The following is a 22,410-nucleotide window of genomic DNA, read 5'->3' on the forward strand; positions in this document are numbered from 1 at the left end:
CGGAGGTTGGCGCCGGTCGGGTGCTTGAGGGGCGGCGCTCTCCGGTGGTCAGGGTTTCCTGTCTGCTGTGGCGGGACCCGGCAGCGAGGAGCGACACCAGCGGCGTGGAACCGACGAAGGGTAAGCGCTGGCCCACGACGGAGGCGGCCCCGCGGGCTCCTGCGCTCAGGTCTAGACGGGCGGACCCAGCTGCTGACGGCGGCGGAAGCCGGAGCCCGGCCTCTTTTGTGCGGGACACGGAGGTGCAGCGTGAAGACCCATCAGGTCCCGGGCGGTCCCTTCCGAACAGGGTGGGGGGAGGTGCGGGGAGAAGGCCCTTCCTTCCACACCTGCACGGGAGATCGGGACCCTCTGCTTATTTGTACAGGACCTAGACTGGGCCCTCAAGTCTGCACCCGGGCCCAGCCCTCTGTACATCCGCTCTGGGAAAGGTACCCCTGCTCATACGTAAGGAAGAATTGGGTCCTCCCGCGCACTAGAACTGGAGACGTGGGACTCTCTGCACATCTGCAAGGAGTAGCTAAGACCCTCGCTGCACATCTGTGCAGAACTGATTGCAGAGCTGTGCCGGGGGCCGTAACTTAGTTACTGGGGAACCCAGTAAATATTTGATTGAATAAAGGAAAGAATGAAAGATCTGCATTACGGAAAACCAGGTCTTCTGCTACTGTTCCTAGGATGCCTTTCCTCTTAGCTTTGACCCTTTAAGGTACTGAAGTGACACGGGAAGGATAAGCCTGGTCTGTGTCAAGGAAAATAGGGGATTTTACTGCAGATGTTGGTTCTTCTGGTAGGGGGCGAAACGCTAGTATGTCATATCAATCCTAATAATGATGGCTAGCATTTATTGAGCACTTACCAGGTTTGAGTTAACTCATTTAATCCTCACAACAACCCAATGGAATAGATACTAATATTTACATTTTACAGGTTAAGAAACAGAGAAGTTAAGCCTAGCTAAGAGGAGAACATCCACAAAATTTTTCTGTATGAGCTTCTTGTGGATGTTACACTGCATTCTCCAGTCTTATCACTATTCTCTTTCCTCTCCAGTCACACAGTCCATGCTTCAAACAACTACCAAAGTATCCAGTCCTTCTCTGCCTATTTCATGATTGAATTCCCCCACCATCAGAGAGAGATTTTAAAGTGTCTCAATTTGTTGGTTTTATATTAACCAACCCAGCTCCATTTTATACCTTTTTTAAAAAAAAGTATGCCAGTAGCATATTTTTAGAGATCTTAATAAAAATTGTCTCTATCTGGCCACAGAGCAAATCTAAACAGTTATCAGAGTATTGTACAAACCATATTCTATTTCCACAAGCAATTAAGTTTAAAATACAGAAGAAAAAGAAACAAGCCCACATTTGGATTTTAAAAAAAAAACATTTAAATAACTCAGTCAAATAGGATATCATTATTCTAATTAAAATGTAATTAGCATGAAACAGTGAAAATGCTATTTATAAAATGTGGGGAATGCAGTTAGAGAATACTTAGAGGGAAATTTGTAGTCTTAAAGGCTTACATTAGAACATGTGTTTTTTAAGCTGAAAGTGAGGCAAATATTCAATTTTAATAAGATAGAACAGAACAACAGAATTAAAGTGTAGAAAATAAAAGAAGTTAAGAGCAAAAATTAATGAAATAGAATTTTCCTATATAATAGAGATGATTAACTTAGCCAAAAGCTGTATCTTTGAAAAGACTAATAAAAAAGCGAGACCTCTGGTAATATTGATAAGAAAAAAAGAAAAGAAACATGGAAAAATGACCTTAGGAATGAAAATAGGGACATAACTTTGGTTACTGAAAGATTAAAAGAGAGAGAAAGACGTCAATGGGAAATCTTTTTGATGATGCTTTTGGGCAATTTTCTAGGAAAAACAACTTACCTAAACTGATTCAAGAAGCTATGGAAGGGACTTCCCTGGTGGTGCAGTGGTTAAGAATCCGCCTGCCAATGCAGGGGACACGGGTTCGATCCCTGGTCCGGGAAGGTCCCACATGCCACGGAGCAACTAAGCCCGTGTGCCACAACTACTGAAGCCCGCATGCCTAGAGCCCGTGCTCTGCAACAAGAGAAGCCACCGCAATGAGAAGCCCGCGCACCACAACAAAGAGTAGCCCCCACTCACCGCAACTAGAGAAAGCCCACAAGCAGCATTGAAGACCCAACGCAGCCAAAAATAAATAAAATAAAATAAATAAATTAAAAAAAAAAGAAGCTATGGAAATTTTGAACAAACCTAGAACTACTGAAGAAATTTAATTAGTTTAAAATCTACCTTCAGGGCTTCCCTGGTGGCGCAGTGGTTGAGAATCTGCCTGCCAATGCAGGGGACACGAGTTCGAGCCCTGGTCTGGGAAGATCCCACGTGCCGCGGAGCAAGTGGGCCCGTGAGCCACGATTACTGAGCCTGCGCGTCTGGAGCCTGTGCTCCGCAGCAAGAGAGGCCGCGATAGTGAGAGGCCCGCGTACTGCGATGAAGAGTGGCCCCCGCTTGCCGCAACTAGAGAAAGCCCTCGCACAGAAACGAAGACCCAACACAGCCAAAAATAAATAAATAAATAATTTTTAAAAAAAATCTACCTTCACACACATCAAAAAACCCACCAAAAATATACAGGCAATTGAAATGATTCTAATCTTATAGAAACTCTTCCAAAAAAAAGAAAGAAAGGAAGAAAAAATTTTCAGTCTATTTCTGGGGGGGAGGCGGGGTGCCGGGGTGCCGGGCAGCATGCAGGATCTTAGTTCCCTGACCACGGATCGAACCCGTGTCTCCTGCAGTGGAAGCTCAGAGTCTTAACCACTGGACCGCCAGGGAAGTCCCCAGTCTATTTTGTGATACCAAAAATGAGGCAAAGAAAATTTCAAGCCAATCTCTTTTATAAATGTAGTTGTAAAAATCTTAGATAAAATACTAGCAATCAGAAGTCAGTGATGTATTTTTTTTTTTGATGTATTTTTAAAAAATGCATTATGACTAAATTGGGTTTATCCCAGGAATGTGAGAATAGTTTAACAATAGAAGATCTATTAATACAATTTACACATTTACAGATTAAAGGAGAAAACATATCCCATTAGGTACAGAAATAGCATTCAATAACCATTTATGATTTTTTTCCAGTGGTAAACTAGAAATAGAGGTAAATTTCCTTAAACCAACAAAGAGCAAAAGGAAAGCAGGAAAGAGACAAGATTGCTCACTATTGCTGCTTTCAGTATTGTACCTGAGGTCCTAGCCAGAGCTGTAAGACAAGAAAAATAAATAAAATTGATTAGAAAGGAATAAACAAAACTATCATTAGTTACAGCCTTATGATTGTCTATTTATAAAACAAAAGAACACAGCTCCTTCCTCTTTGCTACCACCCATAGAAAGAAACAGCCATCTTTGGATGTTTTTCTGTGGGTACTAAGGTGAGGGGAATTAAGAGCTACAAAAGCCCAGGTAGAAGGCAGAGCAGGCTAGGATGAAGAGTAGCGCCTCTGATGACAGAACAAAGTCAAGTTCTGGCCTTGCTACTTACCATCCATGAGACAATTTCCTTCCTGAGCCTCAGTTTCCTTTGCAGAGTAGGGATGTAACAAATGTATCAGTAACTGCAGAATGAGATTGCTGTGAAAGATAAACAAAACACTTGTAAAGCACTTAGCATAGTGCCTGACACAAAGTAAGTGCTCAATAAATGTTAGCTATAATTGTAGTTATTTTTAGGCTTTTGGCTTCAGACTGCTTTTCTCTGGCCTCTATTCATTCATAGGACAAATATTATACAGCATCGACTGCATGCTGGATCTGGCTCCTAGGCATCTGGGGTGCACAGACTATATCAGAAGAGGGTCCTGCTCTCTTGGAGCTTAAGGACAAGAAACACAGTGTATGATTGTTGTGAAGGAGCAATGAAGGGGACCACAGCAACCGCTATATAAAAGTACAACACCCAAGGGCTAGGCACTTTCCCTGCCTTCCGGGCTCCCAATGTCTGCAGGCAGACCCCCCTCAAGTCCTCAAAAATTCTTCTCCAGGGGCTTCTGAGCATCTTGGGCTTGTTCTCTCTGTCCCTATGAGGATGGGCAGAGGAGGCTACCCTGAAAACAACTGAATCTTGGCTTCCCAGCCTCAGCTCCGCAGCGAACTAGCCTCCGGGTTTTAATGAGCTGCCCCAGGTTAGAAACAGGACATGACTGTGGCTGGCTCAGAACCCTGAAGATCTTATTAAAGAATCATCTCCCTTGTACTTTGGGCTGAAAAGCTCTTTCCAACCGAGGATCAAAGTAAACTTGACAAACGTTCTCTCATTAATCTCCCATCCCCCTGGGGCAGGAGCAGATTGGTAGCTGTTCTCTCTGGCTCTCGAAGGGAGATGATGTGACATCAATGTGGTGTGGCTGGTGGAAAGACCTCCCCACCAGTCAGAGGCAAAGCAGAGACCAGGACCCAGGTGTCCTAACTGCGGCCATGCCAAGTGTCACCCTACCCGCTCCCCACCTCCCACCCCACACCCTCAGCACTGTCTCAGGGAGAAGGAAAACATCTCATTAGGCAAACAGTCGGCCTCACTGGCCCTCAGGAGGCGGAGAGGAGGGAACTGTAAAGGTTAGGCGCACTCCGCTGCCAGTGCCCTTTTTAATTTCCTGCTTTGAATGTTAAGCTGCTCTGTAGCTCCAACTCAGCTAATACAGTGTAGGCTCAGATGGTGGGACCAGGCACCCTCTGCCTTCACTTTCCTGGTCACAAGAGTGGGGTTCCTGGGAATTCCCTGGCGGTCCAGTGGTTAGGACTCCATGCTTTCACTGCCGAGGGCCGAGGGGTTCAATCCCTGGTCAGGGAACTAGGATCCTGCAAGCTGTGAGGCGCAGCCAAAAAAAAAAGAGTGGGGTTCCCTGGGGGTGGGATTACGAGGATGGGAGACAGGAATTCTGAGTGTTGAAAATCAGGTCTAGTCTATTTATCTGAAAGCGTTTGCAGCATACATAATGCTAGTTACATAAAAGGGATTATAATTATTATAGAAACATAAGGGACTATTACAACAATGTGATCATGAGGGTGTAATATATAACGTCATTACACGGCAGTATAGCAGGCTCTATGGTCAGACTGCCCGGGTTGGAACCAGGATTCATCACTTACTACCACTGGGATCTTGGGCAAGTTGCTTAACCCTCTCTGTCTCAATTTTCTCATTGAAAAATGAGTATTATAATAATAGTATCTATCACGTGGGGTCGTGATGGGGTTGAAAGGAGGTGAAACGTGTAGGGCGCCTAGAACAGTCCCTGACAGAGTGGGCACTTACCTGTTATGTTTATTATTATGATGAGCTGATTGCTGGGACAGGAATAGAATTAATTACACACAAGTAAAAAGATGATTATTGGTCGACATCTCTCCGTTGTTTTGTGTGGGGAAGAAATTAAGAAGTTTGGGGGTGAAGGACAGGAGTTTGAAATCAACTCAATTCTGCCTCATTCCCCCAGGAAAAAATGAGTTGTTTGCTGGAGTTTTAGGTAGAAATCCCATGTTTCTTTGCTGAATGACCCTGGTAATTGTGACCCATCAGTGGGACCTCATCTTTCCTAGGAAAGCATTCATCTATTCCTATCCCCCAGGAACAGTCCCCTGTTTCTTACCCCTGTTAACATATCCCTAGACTTGGGCTGAACTTTTCCAAGATATCTGTGACTACTACATTCCAGAAATTCCATCTCTACCTTTGGTAGGCTGGCTTGAAGGTGAAATGAAAGGCGAGAGAGGTCTGAGGGGAATTCAAGAGAGAATAGGTAAATAAGCTTTTGGGATTACTACCAGGGCAATATTAGGAAATCTATCCATGTCACCCTCTACATTAACACACTAAAGAGGAAACACTGTGTGATCATCTCAGCAAGTGCCAAAAAAGCATTTGATAAAATTTAGCACCCATTCCTAATGGGTAGTGGAGGGTGGGGAACTAAATATAGAAGAGCTAAAAATAGAAAGTAACTGTTATTATTTGCAAACTGTATCATCATTTAATTGAAAAATCTAAGAGAATCAATGACTATCTATTAGAACTAATAAGGGTGTTCAACAATGTGGCCAGATACAAGATCTGCATACAGAAATCAGTAGCTTTCCTATGTTCTGTCAAAATGAATTAGAAAATGTAATTTTAAAAAGAGCTTATTTACAATATAACAAAGACTATACAGTAACTAGTAATAAACCTATGAAGAAATGTACAAAACTCATGTGAGGAAAACAATAAAATTTTACTGAAGATTATAAGGTTGTAAATAATGAAAAGAGATACAATATTCCTAGATGGGAAGACTTCATACTGTAAAGATGCCAATTCTCATATTAATCTATAAATTCAAAATAATCCCAATTAAAATCTTAGCAGGATTTTTCATAGAATCAGCTTCATAAGCTGATTCTAAAATCATGCACAAGACAAGATGCCCAAGAATAGCCAAGAAAAAGAACAATAAGGTGATATATTATAGAACCACAATAATTACAACGAGTTATGGGAAAAGGAATAGACATTTCAGTAGATCAGAATGGAGACTCACAAAACAAATTCATGTTTATATGAGAATTTAGTTATGTTAAATGTGGCATTTAAATTAGTGGGGGGGACTTCCCTGGTGGCCCAGTGGTTAAGAATCCGCCTGCCAATGCAGGGGACATGGGTTCGAGCCCTGGTCCAGGAAGATCCCACATGCCGCAGAGCAACTAAGCCCATGCGCCACAACTAACGAGCCCACGTGCCACAACTACTGAAGCCCGCTTGCCTAGAGCCCATGCTCCGCAACAAGAGAAGCCACCTCAATGAGAAGCCTGCGCACCGCAACAAAGAGTAGCCCCCGCTCGCCACAACTAGAGAAAGCCCGCGCACAGCAACGAAGACCCAACGCAGCCAAAAATAAATATAAATAAATAAATAAAATTTTATAAATAAATAAATTAGTGGAGAATGAATGCACTATTTAATAAATGATCTTAAGATCGTTGCCTGCCGTTTGGAAAGAAAAGATATTTAGGAATATCCTCATATCATTCACACACAAAAATAAATTCCATCTGGATAAAGATCTAAATGTAAGAAAGGAAAAGTATTAGAAATATAAGAAAAGTGTTTATTATTTTAGGGAAGGAACGTCTTCTTAAATATGACATAAAAACAATAAAAAAAAAGGTTGACACATTTGACCATTTGAAAATTGGAAACTTCATTATGGCCAGAGTAGGATTTTTCTTCAAGAATGCATGGTTGCTTTGATGCCAAGAATAATATCAAATAATTTACCACATCCACAAAATAAAGGAGAAAAAACATGTAAACATATCAGAAGATGCTGCAAGAGCATTAGATAAAGTTCAAGACATTCCTGATAACAACTCTGAGTAAAATAAGAACAGAGGAAATTACTAATATGATAATGACTATTTGTCCAAAATCAATATCTAAATAGTGAAGCAGGGCTTCCCCAGTGGCACAGTGGTTGAGAATCCGCCTGCCAATGCAGGAGACACGGGTTCGATCTCTGGTCCAGGAAGATCCCACATGCCGCGGAGCAACTAAGCTCGTGTGCCACAACTACTGAGCCTGTGGTCTAGAGCCCGTGAGCCACAACTACTGAGCCCGCATGCCGCAACTACTGAAGCCCACGTGCCTAGAGCCCGTGCTCCACAATGAGAGAAGCCACTGCAATGAGAAGCCCGCGCACCGCAACGAAGAGTAGCCCCCACTCACCGCAACTAGAGAAAGCCCATGCGCAGCAACAAAGACCCAACACAGCCAAAAATAAATAAATAAATAAAATAAATTTTAAAAATAAATAAATAAATAGTGAAGCACTAAAGCCATTTCCTTTAAGATCAAAAACACTACAGGGGGACTTCCCTGGTGGCGCAGTGGTTAAGAATCCGCCTGCCAATGCAGGGGAGACGGGTTCGAGCCCTAGTCTGGGAAGATCCCACATGCCGCGGAGTGACTAAGCCCATGCGCCACAACTACTGAGCCTGCGCTCTAGAGCCTGCAAGGCACAACTACTGAGCCCACGTGCCTAGAGCCCGTGCTCCACAGCAAGAGAAGCCACCACAGTGAGAAGCCCACGCACCACAACAAAGAGTAGCCCCTTGCTCGCTACAACTAGAGAAAGCCCACGCGCAGCAACAAAGACCCAACACAGCCAAAAATAAATAAATAAATAAATAAATTTTTTTATTAAAAAAAAACAATACAGGGATGCCTATTATCATTCAACATTGTTTTGGAAGTTCTAGGGAATACAGTAGACAACATATGAAATATTTGGTATAAGTATGGAGAAGAAAAGGTAAAAAAAATTATTTTCTGATACATAATTGTATACTCAGAAAACTCAATAAGCTCTAATAAAAAGCACTTAGAGTCAATAAGAGAGTTTGAGGGAATTCCTTGGTGGTCCAGTGGTCAGGACTACTCACTTTCACTGCTGAGGGCCCATGTTCAATCCCTGGTGAGGGAACTAAGATCCCACAAGCCTCGTGGCACGGCCAAATAATAATAATAATAATAATAAGAGAGTTTGAGGGTGGTGGGTATAAGGCAAATATATAAAAATCAATCATGTTTCAGGATTTCCCTGGTGACGCAGTGGTTAAGGCTCCGCGCTCCCAATGCAGGGGGCCCGGATTCGACCCCTGGTCTGGGAACTAGATCCCACATGGGTGCCGCAACTAAGAGTTTGCATACCACAACTAAGGAGCCAAGTAAGGAGCCCGCCTGCCACAACTAAGACCCAACGCAACCAAATAAATAAATAATTTTTTTTTTTTAATCAATCATGTTTCTCCATATTAGCACCTGGAAATAGGGAAGGTGTTCCATTCATAAGAGCAATAAAGTACTTAAGAATTGTATTAAAAGGACAATTATAGAAACTATCTGAAGATATAAAAAATACACGAACAAATAGAAAGGTAATAGCCATGTTCTTGTATGTAAACATTTAATATAAAATAAATATGTAAATTTAATATAATTCTGATTGTAATCCCAATAGGTTTTTTCGGGGGGGGGGCGGTTCTGGGATGGGGATGGAATTGATAAAATGTTCTTAAAGTCGAATAGAATAAATGACTGAAAATAGCCAAGAGAATCATGAAAAAGAAAGCTGGGGTTGGGAGGGGTGTCTTGCCTTGCTAGATAAGAAGCAACTGTAAAGGAATGGAGTGGAAACTGTGGTGCTGCCACAGGAATAGACAGATTAGTGGAACATAATAGAAAGCCCAGAATAGGCCTCCGAAAAAAATACAGTCATTGGATATGACAAAGATGGTCTTTCAGATGAGAAAGATATTTGTCAGTAATTGGTGCTGGCATCAATATTCTCTTGAGGTATAAAATGGAACTGAGCTGTTGAGGAGGAGGTGGGAGAAGGCCCCTGAGTGCTAGGCTGAGGGCACCTGGTCAGGCCTGGGTCAGATTGGTCCTCATATCCATCATGTCTCCGCCCAGGTGTTGCCATGGTGATGGCGGTGGAAAACAGCATGGTGCAGGTCGTGGTGCGGGTGCGGCCCCCCACCCCGAGGGAACTGGAGAGTCAGCGGCGGCCTGTGGTTCAGGTGGTGGATGAACGGGTGCTGGTGTTTGACCCTGAGGAGCCCGATGGGGGCTTCCTTGGCCTGAAATGGGGCAGCGTCCATGATGGCCCCAAGAAGAAGGGCAAAGACCTGACATTTGTCTTTGACCGGGTCTTTGGTGAGGCGGCCACCCAACAGGACGTGTTCCATCACACCACCCACAGCATCCTGGACAGCTTCCTCCAGGGCTACAACTGCTCAGGTGAGCCCGTCTCCCCCTCTGTTGGGCACTGGTTGAGGAGGGCTCTGGCCGTGCATTCTCTGTGGGCCCCCCATTCATTCTTCTCCTGTGTGTGGGCCACTCCACTGGGCCACGGGATACAATAGCAGATCAGGCAGACAGCGTTCCTGTATTCGTGAGGCTTACAGTCTAGAACTGGGAGAAAACACATCACAAAATCACACCCACAAGTGTGTGGTTAAAAACCAAGATAAGGGGCTTACCTGGTGGCGCGGTGGTTGAGAATCTGCCTGCCAATGCAGGGGACACGGGTTCGAGCCCTGGTCTGGGAAGATCCCACATGCCGCGGAGCAATTAGGCCCGTGAGCCACAATTACTGAGCCTGCGTGTCTGGAGCCTGTGCTCCACAACAAGAGAGGCCACAATAGTGAGAGGCCCGCTCACCGCGATAAAGAGTGGCTCCCGCTCGCCGCAACTAGAGAAAGCCCTCGCACAGAAACGAAGACCCAACACAGCCAAAAAAATAATAATAATAAATAATAATATCCCCTAATATGCAAAAACAAAAAACCAAGATAAGTGATATGAGGGAAAGAATTGTGGGCCTTCCACAGAGGAAGCTACCCAGGCTGGAGAAGGCTTCCCTGAGGAAAGGATAAGCTCCCACCCATAGTGGAGACCCCTTTGCCCTCAAATCCACAAGCCTACAGGGGCACCAGGAATGGACACGGAGAACTCAACAGCTGGGAACGTAGGGGATGTGGCTGGGTGGGAGGGAGCAGTGGAACCGCGCATGTGGAAGGAAGGAAAGGGGCTCGGGTAGAAGGGAAGGGCTGACCAGATGGAAATGCACTGGGGGAGCCCCTAGAGAAGGTGGATCTGGCCCTGCCGCCACCCTACTCCCTACTCTGTCTTCTGTAGTGTTTGCCTATGGGGCCACTGGGGCTGGGAAGACACACACCATGCTGGGAAGAGAGGGGGACCCTGGCATCATGTACCTGACCACCATGGAACTGTACAGAAGGCTCGAGGCCTGCCGGGAGGAGAAGAGACTCGAGGTGCTCATCAGCTACCAGGAGGTAGGGCTGTTTGCACCCCAGGACTGGGCGGCCCCATCCCTCATTCTCACAACCACCTAAAGAGGCAGTGGGGTGGAGTAAGCAGGAGGGGGAGAGGGTGGTAGGGAGTGGGCGGACGGGGGCCCAGAGGGTGGACACAGCTCCAAGAGAGACTGCATGTGAACTGACCCCGCCTGTCCTACTCATCATGTGACATCATCCAGCAAAGTGCCACTCACCACGGTGTGTCTCATCATGCTTCCCTGACCCAGCAACTCAGCTCTCCCCAGCCCCTAGGGGAGAGGCTTCTTGAGCAGCCTCTCCCTCAGGTCTCTCCCTGGCTTCCTTTCTCCTCAGGTGTACAATGAGCAGATCCACGACCTCCTAGAGCCCAAGGGGCCCCTTGCCATCCGTGAGGACCCCGACAAGGGGGTGGTGGTGCAAGGACTTTCCTTCCACCAGGTAAGGGGCTGGGCTCAGGTGGGATGAGCAGCCCCACTGGTCCTCCGGAATCCCCTCACCGGGCAGTTTGGGGATGTCCTGGATCCTGTTGGGGCAGTGGTGGTGATAGCAAGGGGCTAACATTGGTCCTGAAGAGCAGCCCTTCTGTTGGGGGAAAAGTCCCCGCTGGGGAGACCACAGCCCCCTTCCTGCACATCTCCTCTGTAGCCGACCTCAGCTGAGCAGCTGCTGGGGATGCTGACCAGGGGGAACCGTAACCGCACGCAGCACCCCACTGACGTCAACGCTACGTCCTCCCGCTCCCATGCCATCTTCCAGGTGAGGAGGGGTCACAGGCCAGGGCCTGAAGCTGGAGCTCCTGGTGCCCAGTGCCCCCTCACCCCTGCCATCTGCCCCCAGATCTTCGTGAAGCAGCAGGACCGGATCCCAGGTCTGACCCAGGCCCTTCGGGTGGCCAAGATGAGCCTGATTGACCTGGCTGGCTCGGAGCGGGCGTCCAGCACCCACGCCAAGGGGGAGCGGCTGCGGGAGGGAGCCAGCATCAACCGTTCGCTGCTGGCCCTCATCAACGTCCTCAACGCCCTGGCCGACGCAAAGGTAAAGCTGCGCGGAGCCAGGCTCCTCCCCGGGACAGCGACCCAGTGCCCGAGCCAAGGGTCCCTCCCTCCAGCCCTGGGCCAAAAGCTATCAAGTCTAAATTTCCTGGTGGTCCAGCAGTTAGGACTCGGTGCTTTCACTCCAGTGGCCCGGGTTCAATCCCTGGTCAGAGAACTAAGATCCTGTAAGCCCAGCAGCGGGGTCAAAAAAACAAAAACAAAACAAACAAACAAACAAAAAAAAGCAAAGGCTACCGAGTCTAGCCTGGGTCTGTGTAATCCAGACACTCACTCCACGCCCACCCACTGTCCCCAGGGCCGCAAGTCTCACGTGCCCTACCGGGACAGCAAGCTGACCCGCCTACTCAAGGACTCCATCGGGGGCAACTGCCGTACGGTGATGATCGCTGCCATCAGCCCCTCCAGCCTGGCCTACGAGGACACTTACAACACCCTCAAGTATGCCGACCGGGCCAAGGAGATCAAACTCTCGGTGCGTGCCAGCTGGGACGGCCACCCTGGAGCGGGGGTGTAGGGGTGTCGGGGGAGCCCCCAGGCTGGGAGGAGGAGGGGACAGGACCCACTGGCTTCCTCTGGTACCTGGAGCAAGCGTTCCCGCAAGGCCGAGGGAAGAAGTGACAGAGTCCTCGTCCTTAAAATATCACAGCACTGGGATGATTGAGGCAGAATCTTCTCAAGAGGGAGGCAACGGAAGGGAGTGGCCGAGTATCAGCCAGTGATCTTCGTCAGACTTGTTTTTAGCGGCAGGCCCATATTTTTGGCAAAACAACATATAACACAGATAAAAGCAGGGTTGCCCGGTTTCCCCCGCCTCCTCCAGGGAGCCCCGGTGCTCCAGGAGCCACTGCTGCAAAGCCCCTGGCCTGGGGAGAGCATATCGGTCAGGGAGCCGGGGTCTCAAGTTCAAAGGCAAGCTCTCCTCTTGCCACTGGCCTCCCTGTTCCCTCAGTCGTGAGGGTGAGTCTCGGGAATGTGAGTGAGGTGTGCCTAGCGCGGTGTCTGGCCGCTGGAAGTGGTTGCCGAAAGCGGCTTTGAATGAACAAACAGATCTCTCCCCTGTGCCCCCATCTCAGCTGAAGAGCAACGTGATCAGCTTGGACTGTCACATCAGCCAGTACGCCACCATCTGCCAGCAGCTCCAGGCTGAGGTGAGGAGCCGCCTGGGGAGCTTGGCCGAGAGGCAGGGCACCCGGCTCGGGGGCAGGACGGGACCACTGGCGCGCGGCCAGGGCGCTCTGCCTGCCCCTTGCCTCCTGTGCTCACCCGGGGCTCTGAGGGGCTGGGCTGCTTCGTTCCAGGTGGCCACCCTGAGGGAGAAGCTCCGAGTGTACGAGGCAGGAGCCCAGGCCCCGCAGCAGGACTCCTCACGGTCCCCCAAAGCGGGCCCTCCACATCAACCGTGAGTTCTGCCGCCCCTACGTGCCCCATCCTTTCTCCAGCTTCTGGAGGGCTAGGACTCCTCGCTTCTGTTCTGGCATCTGGGGTTAGGGGTTCCTACTCACTGCCCGGCACACTGATTGTCACTTAGAATGGTCTATGTCAAAGGAGTAAATCACACCCCAGCCTATATAAGCAGCATCTACTCTTCAAAAGAAGGTGCATTTAAGGGGCGGGTGTCATTGTTTCCTAAACCAGAAAATCCCTGACTCCTTCTCCCACCCTCAGCTACTGCCCTCTTGTTACCCAAGCATCCAACCCTTATGGACCTGAAGCCACAGAGATCCTGCCCCCTCCCTGATTTTCCCACCTGCCCCTGCTTCCCGCTTTTCAAACCTCTCCTTTCCCCCTTAGCCTTCCCAGCTGCCCCTCGCCATCCCGCCTCCCCAGCCAGCCCTGCACCCCAGAGCTACACCCAGGGTCAGCAGTCCTTCAAGAGGAGAGCCTGGGGACAGAGGCCCAGGTGGAGAAGGTCGTGGAAGGGAACTCTTCAGACAGGGAGCAGCCCCCAGAGGACAAGGACGAAGGTCCGGCTGAGGAGGTAAGACTTGGAGCTGGTGGAATATTGAAAGAAATGCCCCACCCCCAACTCACAGGGTCCCTTCAGTCCCAGCTTCTCTACCTGGATGTCTTACACCTCAGTCATTAGGAGGCTTTCGGATCCTGCGCAGGAAGAACTAGTCTGTCAGACCCTGTGTGTCTGGAAGTGGGGAGGCTGAGTGTTAACAGAAGGGGAGCAGGGAGGGAGCACGGGGACTGGGAGAGAAAAAGCCCCTACCAGGACCTGGTCGTTCCAGGAGCTGTCATTCCCACTCCTGGAGGAGGGACAGGTTGTAGGAGCTGCTCACGTAAAGCGAGGGAGGCCCTCCTGGGCCCTCGACCTGTGACTCCCTTCCTCTCTAGGTTCCAATCCAGGTGCCAGCACAGAACCTCAGACACCCATTGCCCGGCTCCCCTGACCTGACCCTGCAGCCCAAGCCAGTCGTGGACCACCTCCCACCACAGAACCTGGGCAGGGACCGTTCTAAGCAGTAGGTATCTTCTTGCTCCGAGGCGGGAGGTGATGGGTTCCAGGCCTCCTGGGGTGGGAGTTGGCGCTAAGTACATCACAAAAGCTCTGTTTCTGCTCTAGTTAAAGAGGCAAGTCTTTTCTCATCAATATTGTCCCTTACCTGCTGTCAACAATTTGATATTATCACCTACTCTGTTTACGTAGCATCCTCTCTATTTATTACTCCGCGTAGCCGGCAGCCCAACAGGAGGGAAGCAAAACACAAAATTCCATCCAGACAGCTGGCAAACACCGAGCTAGGGCAGGGCTGCCTGGGCTAGTGCTTTGCTTTCCAGTCTGAAGGCCAAGCTGCCTGTGCTCAGCAAGGAGACAGCTGCCAGGAGAAGCTGGGCAGCAGCTGAGCAAGGGACAGCTTTCCTGAGTCAGGTGTTTGTCATGTGTCTTCATCAACAGATTGACTGCTGCTCTTCTCCTCTGAAGTAAATACAAACCCAAAGAGAAATGGCTTTTGGACCATTCTTTCCGTGCTTAATAGAGAGGTGCAGCTAGTATTTTCTTCCTTGGCCCCCAGAACATAAATCCCCTGCCACTTAGCTTTGCTGCTGCCAACCCTACACCTCCCTCCCCAGCACGCTTCACGCTAAGCAGTGTATTTAAAGCTTCCGGACAGAAGGGCCTGTTTAATTTTATTTCTTGTTGGGGAGTGCCTGTTCCCGACTCAGCAAAAAATGCTGCAGCCTGAATAATCAGCGGCTCATTATCTGTCTCCTGCTGCCGACTCCCCGGGGCCCTGGAGTGGCAGGGATGCACTGGCGGGATGTCCCCTTGGCCCCCAGGGAACGACCATGGACTCCCACTGATGACTCAGGGTCTCTCTGCCTGGAGTCCCACGTTGCTAGGACACCAGGGTTCTCATTTCTGCTTTGCCTCTGATTTTGTGGTTTCTGACAAGTTGCTTCAAACTTGGCTGTGATTTGGGCATCATGGTCCTTGTTTTCCTTACTTCTTAGAGTTAATAATAGATACTAATAAACTGTGATGGAAGACCCCAAGTATCAGGAGCTGCAGAACATTCTAGATCTTCTCCATGCTTGAAAACAACCTAACAACCAGATAATCGAAAATAATTTTGCTTTGGCCTTAGAATTTAGAATCTTAGACCACCAGGGCACTGAGTAGATTTTAGATTTTCCAGTTCAGTGGTTTTTCAGAATTTTTTTTTAGCCGCAAAGCCCTGTCTTCAATTGAAATCTTATGCTGAGGTCTAATATGTAGAACAGATAAAGCAGAGCTGTTCCATTAAAAATGTCCTCTGATGGGCTTCTTGAAACCTGAATTGAAAACCCATGATATAGACCGACTCCCCCGTCTGCGGGGGCTACACGGCAAGAGGGACGGGACCAGACCTGGGTCATCTGACATCCAGGCCAGTGGTTTTCTCCCCAGAATCCCACTTTTCTCAGTCTAATTTTCATATAATGTGTGGCTCAGGCAGATACAGAATGAGTTTCTGCTGTGTCCTTTTTAATTTATATCCTGCCTTCTTTCAAAAAGGCCTTGAGGCTGCTTTATAAAATGAGTTTGGGTTCCCTGAGCACACACTGAGGACACAGGAGGGGGCTCAGAGATGTCCAGGCAGGTAAATGCTACCCAGGGATAAATGACTGGCCATGAATAATCCCCACCGAGAAAACTGTTTATCCTTTTATCATGGGTGTGCCTCACAGAAGGAAAATTTGCTTTCTTAGAATCTAAATTTACAACATCAATAATCACATTACCCTCGTAATTTCCTTTATTTTATTTTTTACATATATATTTTTAAAAATAAATTTATTTGTTTATTTTTGACTGCATTGGGTCTTCGTTGCTGCGCGCGGGCTTTCTCTAGTTGCAGCGAGCGGGAGCTACTCTTCATTGCTGTGCGTGGGCTTCCTGTTGCGGTGGCTTCTCTTGTTGCGGAGCACGGGCTCTAGGTGCGCGGGCTTCAGTAGTTGTGGCACGCGGGCTCAATAGTTGTGGCTCACAGGCTCTAGAGCACAGGCTCAGTAGTTGTGGCGCACGGGCTTAGTTGCTCTGCGGCATGTGGGATCTTCCCAGACCAGGGATCAAACCCGTGCCCCCTGCATTGGCAGGCAGATTCTTAACCACTGTGCCACCAGGGGTGTCCTTCGTAATTTCCTTTAAATAGCCCCTCAGTGCATGTGAAGTATGTGTTAATACACACATACTCTTTCAGGATCCCAATCACTAAATAGAAAGAGCAGACTGAATGCATTTTTGAGGGTCTCCTCAGAACCAAGATCAACATGGCCTATCTTATTCAATCTCTTATTATCCTAACAAGGTAGATGGCATTATTATTATTACTATTATAGAAAACAACAGTTAACTAACCTTATAGTGCTGGGTATGTGCCAAGTACTCTTTAAACACCTTATATCTAAGGTAACCCATTAGGGGAGTTCCCTGGCAATCCAGTGGTTGGGACTCTGTGCTTTCATTACTGAGGGCCCGGGTTCAATCCCTGGTCAGGGAACTAGGATCCGGCAATCTGCCGGGCACTGCCAAAAATTTTTTAAATAAAATAACCTATTTCATCTCCCCAGCAACCCTGTGAGGTGGCTGTGTGTGTTGACCTCATTTTAGGGATGTGGACACTGAGGGTAAGAGGTGATCCAGGGTCACGCAGCTGGGACGTGTTGGAGCCGGGTTTTGAGCTGTTAGTCTGACTTGAGCCTGGCTCTTCTCTGCTACCTCCCATTGCCCCTCTGGGAAATGGACTTAAGATCACAGCACTTGTAGGTGGCAGAGCTCAGAGGAAACTCAGACCTTCCGAGTCCAAGGCCACTTAGTGCCCTTTCCCTACTTCCCAAGTACTGTCTTTGTCAGGGGACATGTTGAGTGGGTGAAGCCGCCCACCATTACCGGCGTCATCTCCGCCAGCCTTGGTCTTCAGCACGGCTGGAAGGGTGATGAGGCCGGCCAGGCAGTCCGGGAGGGCCAGTGCACGTGTGCTGCGCACCACACCTGGAGCCCTGGGGCTGGGTCCTCCGAGCAGGTCTGAGGCGGGGTGGGGATCCCCTTCCCTCTGTTCCAGGTTGGCTCTGAGGGTGCTGTGCCTGGCCCAGCGCCAGTATTCCCTGCTGCAAGCAGCCAACCTCCTGACCCCTGACATGATCGCAGAATTCGAGATGCTGCAGCAGCTGGTACAAGAGGAAAACACTGAGCCTGGAGCAGAGGCCACCGGGGAGCCTGGCCCGGCCAGGGGGTCACCTCTGGCTCAGGAGCTACGTTCAGAGTCAAGTGAGTCTCAGCCCTGCTCGGCCTGTCTTCTGGTGCCAAGGGGTGGCTGGGGCCCTGGGTGCTGGGTTATGGTTCGGTCAGAGACTGGACCCCTAGGATCATGGACTTCTGCACAGAGAGGCCCCAGGGGTCACGCAGACCCGAGGAGTCAGGGGCTCCTTCCTGTCCCGTGTCTCTCTCCCCAAATTCTACAAAGTCTCCTTCCTTCTGGCCAATCCCTGATCTCCCCTCAGCACCCTCCTCTCTGCCCAGAGTCTCCAGGATACTCCGGCCCTGTGACCCGGACCATGGCGAGGCAACTGAGTGGCCTCATACACGCTCTCGGGGTCCCACCCAGGCCTGACCGCACCTCAGCTCAGGCATCCCGACGGCCCACAGGGAAGAAAAGGAGGAGACCGAGCCCCTTGGAGCCAGACAGCCTCCCAGGCCCGAAGCCCGGGACCAAACGCCAGCGCCAGTCCCTCTTGCCCTGCCTGAGGAGGGGGACCCCGCCTGAGGCTCGGCTTCCGTGTGGGCCCATCACCCCCACGGGGGGACGGGCCTCCTCCCCCTGCCATTCCCCTCACTTCTGCCCAGCCACAGTCATCAAAAGCCGGGTGCCCCTGGGCCCTTCCGCTCTGCAGAACTGCTCCACCCCTCTGGCCCTGCCCGCACGGGACCTCAACGCCACCTTTGATCTCTCCGAGGAGACCCCCTCAAAGCTGGGCTTCCACGAATGCATTGGCTGGGACAATGTCCCCCAGGAGTTGAACAGGCTGGATCAGCCCTTCATCCCCAGGTGGGTCTCCCTTCTGGCCTCCCAGCAGGGGGGTCAGGGGTCAGCAAGGGACAGAGGTGCTGCCCAGGGGAACGGAAGACAGCACGCTCTTGGAGTTGGGACACTGCATCTCTTTCCCTTTGGTCTGACCAGCATCCAGGCCCAGGAGAGCAGAACGTGCCGTTTCTTTGGAGGCGCTGCTTCTCTCCAGGCCCTGCCTTGTCCATCTACACTTCAAAGCCGCCAGCTCTGTGCTGGTTTGTGACATGCCCATGAGTAGCTCGCAGGCGCCCCCTATAGGGAGGGTCAGCAGGGAGGAGGAACTAACATGGGGTGCCCAGCCCACTCTGTTCCTTGGGCCCCATCACTTGGGCCTGGTCTGAGTTCTGTATCCCACTGAGAAATACCTGTTTCTACCACTTCCACCCCAGACTTTACCCTCCAGCCCAGCATCTGGGACTGGGAAGGGCATCCTGAGAAAACTTTATTCAGCATTTTTCAGTGGGAAGATGCTCTCACCCTCGGCTTCTGCCCGCGTGGCAGGGAGGGGGAGCAGCAAACAGCTCAGGACAGTCCAAGGCCGCGAACAAGCAGCAGACTGACCTGGACTCGGGAGGCCGAGGGTGGCAGGCTGCCCACTGCCCCCCCCCACCTCTCCCACAGCCCGAACCCCCTCTCAGGATCAGGCTCAGAGCCAGGCAGGTGGAAGGGTGAAACTGTCTGAACTCCAGTTCCCCAGACGCGCCAGAAACTGACACCTGGATGTTCTCCCAGAGCAGGCCTGTCACTCAGCTGTCAGCCCGGGCCGAGTGAGGCAGGGAGAGGAGTCCACCTCTTAGGAGGAAGAAACCTCAGCGGTCATCGTGTCTAACCTCCCTGCCCCGCAAGCCGGGCGCCGGAGCGGGAGGTGCTGGCACCCTTTTCTGGTTCCCTCCTGATGTGCAACCTTCATCCTCCTCCCTCCCCAGCAGACCCAGGCACCTGTTCACCATCAAGGGCCCCGAGCCGGCAACTTCCTTCCCTGGGACCTCAGCTCGCAAGAAGAGGCGCGTTGTGAGGTGAGGCTGGGGAGGTGTGGGAGGAGGAAAAGAGGAGCTGTCACCAGGGCAGCGGACGCCCGGGCCAACTACAGGCACTGCGTGTGTCTCTAGACCCCTTGGGGCCAGTAGCAGGGGGTCTTGTGAGCAGGACCAGCGTCTGGTTGTCTCAGGTTCCCTGGGTTCTTGCTATTACAGGATTATATTAGAGATGTCTCCCTCCTTCGGTAAAGGCCACAGACCCTCCCTCCATGAGGGGGACATTCAGTGTTCACTGGGTAATCCAGGGAGTGGACTACCCACCCCCTCACCTCTACTTCCCTCCCAAACCCCACTCAGCTCCCCTTCCCTCTGCTGCCTCTCCCACCCTCAGGTCTGGCCTGGGACTTCCTACTGGTGCTCAGCCTCCCCCTGATCCCAAGGCTCGGTGTCTAGCTCTCACCCTCCCAACCCCACTGCCCCCCGCCCCCCGTAGTCCAGAGGCTTGGCCGTGACCTTCCCCCCTTCTTCCTTCCTTCCCTCCCGCAGTTCCTCCATCTCCCGTGGCCACAGCCGCATCGCCCGCCTCCCCAGCAGCACCTTGAAGAGGCCAGCTGGGCCCCTGGCAATCCCAGGTGACTGGTATTTGGGGGCAGGGATGCTCTGGGTCACAGTGGCAGATGGGGACAAGAAGTAGGAGGGGAGGGAATTCCCTGGCGGTCCAGTGGTTAAGACTTGGCGCGTTCACTGCGGTGGCCCAGGTTCAATCCCTGGTCAGGGAACTAAGATCCCGCAAGCCATCAAAAAAAAAAAAAAAAAAATGTAGGCGGGGACAGGCGAGAGGAGGGCATGGGGTACTTCCCAGCACCTCAGGGACCCTGGTGAGAGAGATGGGGGATGGGGTGGGGAAAGGGAACGGTGGGATACAGCCTCACTTTTCTCCTTCCTCCCTGCCTCCCCTCATCTAACTGGCCTGCAGAGCCCCCCTCCAGTCCCCACTCCCCTGGCAACCAGAGGAGCCAGAAGGAACTGTTGGGGGTTGGGGGAACGCTGTCAGCTGGGAGCTGCTCCGCCAAGGTGTCCTGACCGCCCAGCCCCTCTTGGTCCCTGGAGCCGCCTGCACCAGGAGCCCTGACCTGCCTTCCTCAGCTCGGAGCAATTAATGCCAACACCCTCTTCCTTTATTAACAGTCCTCCCCCAGACGTTCATTCTGCTACTCGCCCTCTTCATTAACCTCTTGTTACACTCAGCTTCTCAGCGTGTATTTATTCATTTGTGAGTTTTAACATATTGCTATTTTAAAGGGTGCTGCCATCATTCCCCCCTAGTTTATAACACCCTCCATGCAGGAAGGTGGCTTTTGGGGGCTTTGCTGCCCACCCGCCATCTAACACAGGGCTCTGCACAGTGATGCCCGCTGTGCAGTTGAGGAGGGGTGAGCATGGGATGGGGGCATGAGGGAGTCCCAGCTTGGCTCTTCCTGGCTTTGAGAGGAAGGCGTCTTCAGCCCCATCCCCCCAGCCTGGAGCAAGAGCCCCAAGCCCATGCCACAGTCCTGACGATGATGCAGATGATGGTGGTGCCTTGATTTCCAAATGAAGAGAGTTTATCGTTTTTACCCTATTGTAAACAGGATACACACTCCGTGTAAGAAGAAGTATAAACCTTAATGCTACCATCTAGACATAAGAGCTGTTAATACTTGGGTTTACATCCTCTGATCCTTTAGTTCTGCATATATATATATACACATGTATAGATATAGTTTTTTTTATTATAATGATTAATAAACCATCTCCATCCTTGGTGTGTGTTTCTCTCTGTACACCTAGGTAGGATAGCAACCCCTTCCTCCTCTTCAAGAAACTTCTGAGTATAAAAAACATCCCCCCTCTGCCTCCTCCTCCATCCTTACAGGTGGGCCCTGTCCCTTACTCCGCAGCCCCACCTTCTGCTAAGGGCCCCTGCTCCTTAGCGGGTGAAGAAGCTATCACCCCTGGAGGCCTGGTCCATCCTCCTACAGCCTGGGTGTGGGTTGCCAGGAGTCCTGTCGTCAGAGAGAGCGTCTTAGTGGTCCCCAGGTCTTACAAGGCTCCAGGCTGAGCCTCCACCTGCTGGAACCCATTGCAATCTTCCTCCCACAGCTCCGAAAGCTCCCCTCCACCCCCGTTCGTGGCTTTCCCCTCCACTCATTCGGATTGTGACAGTTCAACCCAAGCCTACCTCTGTTTCCCCAGGAAGACATGGCTGGCTGCATGAACGAATGGCATACCCAAAATCCCAGCAGTCTGTGTTTAAATTGCTTCTGAAAACAGACACGTAAAAGGCATTTAGCACTTTGTGAGTAGTGTGTAAACAATGCCGCTAATTTCAAATGAGGCCTCGCTGCTCTGGGCGGGCAGCCTCCCCCTCTACCTGGGGCACCCCTCCCCGCTCAGTTTCCATGCCTTTTTGGAGGAGTGGAGAGCACAGAGGGGAGCGCCGCATTCCTACCGGCTGCAGGCATCTCACGCGACTTCATGACCTTATGAGGTATAATGAGGAAATAGACAAAAAGGTTAACAAAATGTGCCCGGAGTTAGACGGCAAGTGGCAGCGCCAGGATTCAGACCAGGATCTGGTCGTACACATGACACCAAGCTGCTTCCGTTTAGAAGTGAACAGACATCATTTCTTTCCACGTGCCAGGAATTTCCTCCTCTCCAATTAGTCTTAATGAGTTTTTTTCCCCTGTATACCATGATCCCCACAGAAGCAGTCACACCGCCTTGCATCTGTAGCCCCCAGCGGCCTGGTGTGGTGCCTTGACCTCAGGAGACCTCGCTGCATGCTGGTTGCATCCAAATTGAATAACTTCCTCATTTCCTGGGGCTCTCACATCTATTATCTCATTTGATCGTCACCATCACCCCTGCAAGCGCAGAGGCA

The 22,410-nt window shown here is 50.5% G+C and overlaps 1 protein-coding gene across 4 annotated transcripts; it reads left to right on the top strand.

The window, feature by feature from the left end:
- Positions 1–21,281, top strand: KIF18B (kinesin family member 18B). Of its 4 annotated transcripts, none has more exons than XM_007180173.2 (16): positions 1–120; positions 9,511–9,837; positions 10,738–10,895; positions 11,232–11,336; positions 11,544–11,654; positions 11,736–11,933; positions 12,249–12,425; positions 13,027–13,101; positions 13,252–13,352; positions 13,745–13,931; positions 14,294–14,421; positions 17,503–17,708; positions 17,961–18,486; positions 19,434–19,523; positions 20,031–20,116; positions 20,461–21,281. In XM_007180173.2, exons 2-16 carry the CDS (start codon positions 9,519–9,521, stop codon positions 20,565–20,567), a joined length of 2,574 nt encoding a protein of 857 aa, XP_007180235.1. In that variant the 5' UTR covers positions 1–120; positions 9,511–9,518; the 3' UTR covers positions 20,568–21,281. The 4 variants fall into 4 exon arrangements, with proteins under 4 accessions (XP_007180235.1, XP_057392966.1, XP_057392967.1 ...); XM_057536983.1 differs by having other exon boundaries at positions 19,437–19,523; XM_057536984.1 differs by having other exon boundaries at positions 18,398–18,486.
- The last annotated feature ends 1,129 nt before the right edge of the window (positions 21,282–22,410 follow it).

This window comes from Balaenoptera acutorostrata, chromosome 20 (assembly GCF_949987535.1).
Source record: "Balaenoptera acutorostrata chromosome 20, mBalAcu1.1, whole genome shotgun sequence".
In the NCBI taxonomy this organism is placed as follows: Eukaryota; Metazoa; Chordata; class Mammalia; order Artiodactyla; family Balaenopteridae; genus Balaenoptera; species Balaenoptera acutorostrata.

What these genes read in the sequence shown, in the direction of transcription:
- KIF18B (XM_007180173.2), top strand. Translation starts at nt 9,519, where the DNA reads ATGGTGATGGCGGTGGAAAACAGCATGGTGCAGGTCGTGGTGCGGGTG. An exon ending in GGAGCTACGTTCAGAGTCAA is followed by an intron (nt 17,709 to 17,960) that starts GTGAGTCTCAGC and finishes CTCTCTGCCCAG; the next exon opens with AGTCTCCAGGATACTCCGGC. An exon ending in TGGGCCCCTGGCAATCCCAG is followed by an intron (nt 20,117 to 20,460) that starts GTGACTGGTATT and finishes ACTGGCCTGCAG; the next exon opens with AGCCCCCCTCCAGTCCCCAC.